Raw genomic sequence first — 8,470 nt, 5'->3', positions numbered from 1 at the left:
AACACACACACACTCTATGTATATACATATATGTGTATGCACTTAACAAATATACATATACTTACTATATATGTATATATACATATATATGTGTGTGTATATATATATATATATATATATGCTCTACACACACACACACACACACACACACACACACACACACGCATCTGCAGAAAAATGTCACCTTCACATGTTCAAAGCAATCCCCAAACGTTCAAAATCCAGGATTTGTAGCACCAATCCATGGAAAGATATTTTTAAAATCACAAAATAGTTTTTCGCACTGAGACAAACCAAGCCACGCAAACCTGTACATATGAGCATGATTGATTAGAAGGCAGGAGGCTTTCTTGATGTACTTTATATAAACTTCTGACATAAGTGATAAATGAAACATAAATGATATCCTTTTTTAGCTCAACTGTTAAAAAGAGAACTATTTGCCGGTGAATACAGAATACTTTGAAGAGACTTCTAATCAGAAGTGAGAAACTCTGAGCACCTGGCATCCAACCGTCATTCTATCTGTTGAAACTGCTAATAAAACATAAACGTGAAAGGCATTATTCCCAGCTCCAAGGCGACATTGTTGTAATTAAGGAAAACCTGTGCACGAGTTGGCAGAGTCCTGTCTTGCAGAGTCCTCCGTCCTCGCCGAGTGGGAGGGTCACACTGGGAAAGACTAATAAGGGCAGAGATGCGTCCCCCTTCCCCACTCGCAGGGAGCTCTCTCGGGCCACTGCTCGGCGGTGCGGCAGCCCTGTCCGGACTCCACTGCGCCTCTGAGGGGCTCAAACACACATTCAAGGTAAGCTGCGCAGCAATGCGACCGGCCCTTTCACTTCATCTCTTGCACACATGCCGGGTCTATGTCATCTGTTCATGTTTCTGGTCATTTGCGTGCATCTGCCTTTCAAGAAAATGGAAAAACTGTGCTACACATGTAAATATGTTTTGGTGGCTAAATAATGCACACCTGCAATCACGCATTCCCATAGGTAGGTTCAGGACGGGACCAAAAACATTTGGCATGATATGGCCACTGTAATATGCTACATAAGATGTTGTTCGTATCCTATGGTCACATAAGGCAGGCTATACGCTGTATACTTTATTTAGTTCTCGGTGGTTTTTCAGGCTATGTGTGTTTGTAAAGCAGAACTGAGCACTGCTGATGCGGGTGAGAACAGACATCAGATACAGAATAAAAAATATCCTGGGGGTTAAATGCACAAAACAAACTCAATATAAATTCATGCAGTTAGATTTATATTTTTTGGTCTATGTCTAGCGATGTTACCCCGGGAAGCGAGGAGACAGGTTCCGCTGCCTTGCTCTTCAGTCGGATTACTTATTCCGACCTGCGGGTATTTCTCCCCAATGTGGCTTCGCGGGGTTGGGGAGGACGAGCGCGGGATCTCTAGACTCCGGCCTCCCGAAACCGTGGCTTGTCCCAGGAGTCGGGCCCTGCTCCTTAATGACCCTGCAGCGCGCTCAGCATGGCCGGACCGAGCACCGCCGCCACCGCGGGAACGTCCCGGTCCAGCGACCCGGGAACGCGGTCCCGCCTCCGCCGCCTTCCTGCGGGATCCAGCCGCCACACCGTCAGTGCGCCGGCGCCAACACCACCGCGGTGGTGAGAAGGGACGTGGTGCCTGGCAGCCCGGCTAGGACGCTCGCTGCAGAGTTCTGAAGAAGTTTGTTGGCCCAGAACCAAGCATGCTGCTGTCCCCTGGCACGCCAGCTCCTTTTGAGCAGGCGGGTGTGTACATGAAACCTGCACCATATAGGTTATTGAGGGAGAGAGGGAAGGAGGGAGCGAGCATGCGAATCAGTGGGCAGGTGAGCTGGTGGACAGGCCCAGTGACAGGAGCGTCAGAGGCAGAGAGAGACACCGATTGGTGAGAGGGTGGAGAGGAATAGGGTACCAGCACACATTGCTAGCCTCAGGGGACAGTGGGCTGGGATCAAAAAAGAGAAGAACTCGGAACCCTGAAAATGTGTAGAGTTTTGATCGAACCATCCAAAAATTTCAGCAGTGAGTGACCATAAGCGACAACTTGAGGTTGGGAAATGGAAGGGTAAAGGAAAATGTGCTGGCTCCTTCCGCCCCCAATTCCAAGACTTCTTGATTCCATCTTCTGTTTGGAGAAGTCTGAGAAGAAACAAGATAGGAGGATGGTCAGGGTAAAAGAGGGAAAGGAATAAAACCACTCCAGCAGTTCCTCTGAGAGAGAGAGAGAGAGAGAGAGAGAGAGAGAGAGAGAGAGAGAGAGAGAGAGCAGTGGTACTTCTTATTCTGCCTAAATCAAGTATTATGGTCATTCTTTAAGAGTGTTTTTTTTTAAACAAAAAACAAAAAGACAACTGCCTACATGTGTGATCTTTTCAGCATCCCCTTGCTGGTGTGTGGGGATAAAACTGTAGGACCCTCCCTAAGTAGAGATCTTTGATATTAATATGTGCCTGCAGAGGAAGAGCTGAGATGTTCTGATATTCAGATGGTGCAAACTGCACCTAAAAGCCTCTTCCTGAGGAGGGATGGCAGGATTCTTTGAATAGGAATATCTGTTCAAAGTGTAAAAGAGGAAAGGTGACCCCCAGGGATGGAAAATTCATTCTCTTCCTAGGGGATAGAAAATGGAGAAAGGAACTGGTGGGTGAGGTTTTGTCCAGCCTGATCTCTCAAATTGGTAAGGAATCTAAGTGGAGTTTCCTGGAAAAGGAGAGTGAAGGTGGGCACTAGAGCGAGTGAGCCTGAACCTGATATGAACAGGTCAGAGAAAGGACAAAAAGGTGAAAGAAAATCAAATGTGATTATTATCACAGTTTGGACATTATCTCTGTATCTGAATCGTCATCCAAGGAAACCATCTAAAACAGATGGGAGCTCTGATATTCTCCAGAAATGGAAAATTTCCATCTACTTTCTGGTCCTCCAGTTTAATCTCTTCTGCTGCAATTTTAGTTCATTTTTTTCCCCACAGACAGAAATACCCAGTAGGTGCACAGAGTGGATGGTTTTAGAGACAGGAGAATATATGAAGGTAGAAACCATGGTTACATTGCTAATTGGTGTCATAAATACAAATTCAAGTGAAGAATGAAAAATAAACAGTAATACAAACTAGCAGGGCTAAAGAGATGCTAATATCTAACCTGGAGAGGATGCTGCAAAAATTTGAATGACTAGGGCTGGAGTTGGATTGTTTAAGGCAGGCCATGTTGAGAACATAAATTTTAAAGAGGCAGAGAATAACGAGGCTTAGCAGAAGAAAGCAAGAGGGAGGGAATTCCAGCGAGAAGGAATGGCATGTGTGAAGTCTTAGAGGTGGGAGTGAGCAGTCATGTGCCTGTTAAGACAGAGAATTCAAGCTGGGGTGAAACCTGAGATGAAGAGAGCAGATAGCACCTGCCAAGGCAAGATTGGACAGAAGAGGCTAAGAGGCAAGGGGCTCTTTAGGGTGTTATTTTGTAGGCCAGTAATGAGATAATCAGGTGAGGAAATTGCATATTGAATGTGGAAATTGATAGAAAGATGGTAAATGCAAGAGTGGAACAATAGGTCTGTTTTGTCTATGAATAGGGTTTATGATCTCTCCCTCTTTGAGAGAAATCAAGGATACTTCATTAGACTGTAAGACTGTGAGATCAGAAAGCTGGTAGAGCCCTTCAAATGGAATGATTAGGAAAAGTTCATAAACTAGGAAAAACTATACATAAACACTAATTTAAAATTTTAAGTGGCATTGTATCCTTGATATAGATATATCTGTGGAAACAGAGCTAAACAATTGAAATCTGAAAAAAATGTGGGTCACTCATGATGGCTGAAATTGAGAATAGTATCCAAATAGTTGATGGAGAAAACAATAGTTCAAGCAAGTCAATAAAACAAACAAGTTGTTGAATATAGAATCTGATAAGTTCAAGGGGAGCCTAAAGTTAGAGACCCTCTGGGAAATCAGCACTAATTTTGAAATGACAGATGGAATAACATGGAACTTTGAGAAAATGTGATATAGTTGATCAGTTTTAGAGTAGAAACATTAAGAACCACAGAGTATGTTTTCTGTGAAGGGAGAGAGCAACTTTTTGTGTATATATATGTATATGTATGTACATATATATACATATATATCACAAAATAACTGAAACTATGTTCACTGAGACTTCTTTTAGCAATTTTTCCTATATTTCTCTATAATTTTTTACTTCATCCATATCTTTCAATGAATATTGTCCGTATCTAGATATACTACTTAACAGTTCCAACTCTTTCATTTGTTTTAGTCCAAATGTACTACCTTAGACTATTGATCTTACAAATTGATCACATGAGTACCTACTGAATGCCGAGTTTCAACAAAACCAAAATGGTAAGATACCATTAGTTTTCTCCAAGATGTTCAGTATAGAGAAGAGACAGAATACACATGAGTTGTTACAATGCAAGATAAAGCATGCTGAAGCAGAGGTGGGTACCAAGCTCTTGGATTGCAAGGTGGTGAGTAACAAATTCTATGTGTGATGGTTCTCGTAGACATCATGGAGGACATGGCATCTGAACTGCATGTAGAAGGCCGAGTAAATGTTCACCAGATGGAGAGAGAATTTGAAGGACATTCCAGCAGCCAGAACAGCATGTGCAGAAGCCTGGCATGTTTGGGGAATTGTGAATAGTTTAATGGAGTAGAGATTGCTTGGAAGGAGGTAGCAGGGCATGAGATTTGGACAAATGAGTTGGGGCCCCATGTAAAGGAGTGTTGAGTGTCTCTCTGAGGGGTGGGCAATGAAGAGCTCCCGGGAGACTTTAATAAAGCAGAACACTAAGGGGTTAGATCTTTGTTTTAGAAATGGAATTCTTGAGCAGTAGGGAGATGGAATTAAGGGGAACAAGAGAAAAGGAGTCGAGTTAAGAACCTAGTACACTTTTCAAGATTCTAAATAATAAGGACACGAACTAAGGCAGGTTTTATGAGGATGAGAAAGTTGATAGTGATTCAAAAGTCATTTTAAAAGTAGGTTTGATAGACTTGACAGAAATTTGATAAGTAAGGTAAGGAATGAGTTGATGATTTTGAAATTCTGACTTAGGTTTCTAAGTTAATGATGATGCCTGTAATTAAAACAGAATGTCCAAGAGGTATCTGTAGACTATGAAGGGGCAGAAATTTTGCCTAAGCTGCAAAAGACTTCTCAAACTAACCAGTTTCATTACTACAATCAATGAAAAAAATTGTGAAATAATACCAGATCTAGTTCTAAACCCTTAGGATATTTGTCCTATTATTAGTTCTAACTTCATAGGTATGATTTTGCAGTCAGTTTTCTCCAATAGTTTATAGACGCTAGTATAGCTTCACTAAAGATAGATCCTAAAGATTGGTAAAAGAACAGATGTGTACCACCTGTTGTTTTTGCTTATTTATAAGATACGTCACTTCATAACAGTATGGCCAGATTTTCTCTGTGGAATTATGTACAGGCATACTGGAAGGTAGTCAAGATGGTTTTATTTAAAAATTGATTCCCTACCCTGCCATACAGCATTTCTCTTTATAACGAACGCCCTGAAAATAGGGGTTCTTTCAGTCATTTAACAAATCAAGCCTACTTGTTTGAAAGTTGAAATGTTGTGGTGCTCTTTTAACAGTCTATGTAACGTGAATCAGTATTCCCTTTCTATTTTCTCCTCCATTTTTCTTCTTTCACTTGTCTTTTTTTTTCATGTTATTTTCTATTTTGGTATTAGACCTAATGCTCTCGCCCTTTATATAATACCAAATTTCAAAGATGCAGAATGCATATTATAAAATGTTGGATGGCATAGCAATAAAATTACTCATGTTCCATAGGCAGATTTGGTTTGGTTTACTTTCAGGTGGCTCCTGGCCATCGTATCTGGCAAGCCCAGCATTCCATCATTCTATCTATTTACTCTGCTTCCCATTGCGTACCTCTCAAAGATAACATATGTGTATCTTTGTAACATACGTGTCTCCCTGACCATAGTGACACCAGGGACTTCCCCTAACTGGCTCACTACTGTATCTCCAATGACTACTGTTATCCGCAATGGTGCATAGTTCCAGCCTCATCCTATCAACAGAATGAAAGATTAAGGTTTCTCAGGGTTCCTTTCTGTTCTTTTTTGTGCTCTCTGTACACAAATATAGATTAATAAGAGATTTTTTTAAAAATACATGTTCTAACCAAAATATTCTTAGTTTTGGTAATTGCTTTATAGGATTTCAAGAGTTAGATTAGGAAGTTTAAAGATAGTAACCTTTTTTTTTTTTTTTTTTTTTTTTACAATTTCCTTAACCCAACCAGTATTTGTTCTGGTTGGCAGAGGATGGTAAGACTAACAGGTTAGAGGTAGAGGTCAGAGACAGGCCTGTAGGCAGCTACCGTCTCTTTGTTGACATGGCAATGAAAAATCAGTTACAGGCAGGGCTGTCTGGATGATATTAAAGGTTCATAGGCTCTAGCAATGTTATCTGCTCATGACCACCCGTGCTGGGCATACTCACAGTATGACTTTAGTACTTTGTAGTGCTGGGAAGGAACTGGCGGGGGTTTGGCTAGAATCTTGATAGAGACCAGCTGAAACTTTACAAGGAAGTGTATAGGAAAGGCATAGGTCTGTCCCATATGCCAATACGAAACCTGATGTAACAGCATCGGCTTTTTAGTAAAGCTGACCCGAACTTGAATCCCAGGCTGTGGGATCTTGTCTGTGAACTTTAGTGTTTCTTACCTGTAGAATAGGGACCCGATACCTGTCTTCAGTACCACCCTTAGGCCTGGGCAAGAGGGTCCCTGCTGTGGGCCCTCCATGTTAGGAGGCCTTAATATGCCCTTGCTCTGGATGTACACCTGCTCTCAGGATTAGGAGCCCAGAGAGGTAAGTGGAACTGCCCATACCAAAGCCCGAGCTGTCGAACCAGGCTTTGAGTACCCAAGATTCTGAAGTTCCCCGACCGAATGACCGTTAGTCCTCTTGCAGGACCTGGCAGACCTCTTCCTTGGGTCCATGTTCCCTGGGGCAGACCATACCACTACTGTGAATACTCCTAGGCTCAAGGAGGTGGTCAGGGAGTGGCTGTTTGCAGGTGCTGTGGACAGAGCTTACTTGTAGACCCATTGGCATGTTCCTGTATATGTGGCTGAGGCATCTCGTGGTGCCGACAGAACCAAGAATGGGAAAAAAATAAGGCGGATGAACTTTGGCCCATGCCAGAGGCCAGTGCATCCCTTGTAGTCCACTCTGTTCAGTTCTAAGATTGACCTTGGCTTTCAGGTCTTTGTGAAGGTATATTTGCCAAGATAAAAGAAGAAAAAATATATTTATCAGTTTTATTAGCTTTATTTTTAACTTTCAAATATTTAGACATATGCTATATGGATCTTTTGCCATATACCCTGCTAATGTCAGGGACAGGTATGCTTGCCTCTCAAGTTATTATGAGAGTTAAAATAAAATACCACATATAAAAGAAATTCTACCACAGAAAATGAGACTATTTGTGACCAGTATTCTCCAGATCCTTCTTAAAATGTATCATAAACCATCTTTGTACAAATTTGGAAAAAAATGACTTGAGGGCCTTAAGAAATCTTACCATCCAGGTACATTGTCCGGAGGTTCTACGTTACTCACTCCACTAGGAAAGCATTAAAGGTCTGTGTTAAAGTTTAAATCGTACCAAAAAAAAAAAAAAAAAAAAAGTATAGAAATGAAAGTAGTGATCCCTGAATTTTTAAGTAAAACTTATTGACAAAAAACAAAACAAAACAAAACAAAAACAAGTTTAAATCTTACCTGGGAAGAACAACACATTAAACTGTGATAACATTGGCTTAGATTCATTTATAAAACTCTCTTGATAATCACCTAGCTGGGATCTGAGGGATAGTAGAAAATAGGCAAGTTCTGATGGAGAAGAAGATTGTGGACAAAACCCAGTATTGAGAAATCCAGAGAGGACACAAGAGACGGGTCCAGGGCAGCAAAAGGCAGCAGCCTGAGAACAGTGGTGTCTGGGGACAGTGAGAAGGATCTGCAGGAGAGGTCCAGAAAGAACCCCAAGGGAAGTTTTGCCCTTGATGATTTTGTTGGGGTCAACCTTGCAACAGTCTGCGGCAGAGGTGAAAGATCTGGAAAAGGTGTTTGTTTGTTTTTGTTTTTTTAATATGTATACAGGATTCAATTTGAGAATTTGCTAAAGTTTTTTCAAATGTTCTTAACTGAGTGTAGTGCATCTCAATTTAATCAAGATTGGAACAACAGAAACATTCAATAGCAAACACATTTTAGAAATATACAAAGGGGAAGGATGTTCATTACAATGACCCTTGAAATATTCTACGATTCTCAAGTGTCTCAAGAATTATAAAATAATTATTGTCACTATAAGTTCAAAGATAAGTGTAATTCACTATATCTCAAGATTTGAAAATTGGC

The 8,470-nt window shown here is 41.1% G+C and overlaps 1 protein-coding gene across 1 annotated transcript in view; it reads left to right on the top strand.

Annotated features, from left to right (window-relative positions):
• The first annotated feature begins 501 nt into the window (after nt 1-501).
• The window catches only part of COL19A1 (collagen type XIX alpha 1 chain), a 314,159-nt gene continuing 306,190 nt past the window's right edge, over nt 502-8,470 (top strand). Inside the window, exon 1 of the mRNA XM_019749266.3 lies at nt 502-808. Coding sequence (XP_019604825.3) covers nt 698-808 — 111 coding nt within the window. The 5' untranslated portion in view covers nt 502-697. The remainder of the gene's footprint in view (nt 809-8,470) is intronic.

Source organism: Rhinolophus sinicus, chromosome 2, assembly GCF_057876585.1.
Source record: "Rhinolophus sinicus isolate RSI-liver-muscle chromosome 2, RSI-T2T, whole genome shotgun sequence".
Lineage (NCBI taxonomy): Eukaryota > Metazoa > Chordata > Mammalia > Chiroptera > Rhinolophidae > Rhinolophus > Rhinolophus sinicus.
Note: the sequence above shows the minus strand (reverse complement) of the source record. Positions and strands in the feature narration are given on the sequence as shown.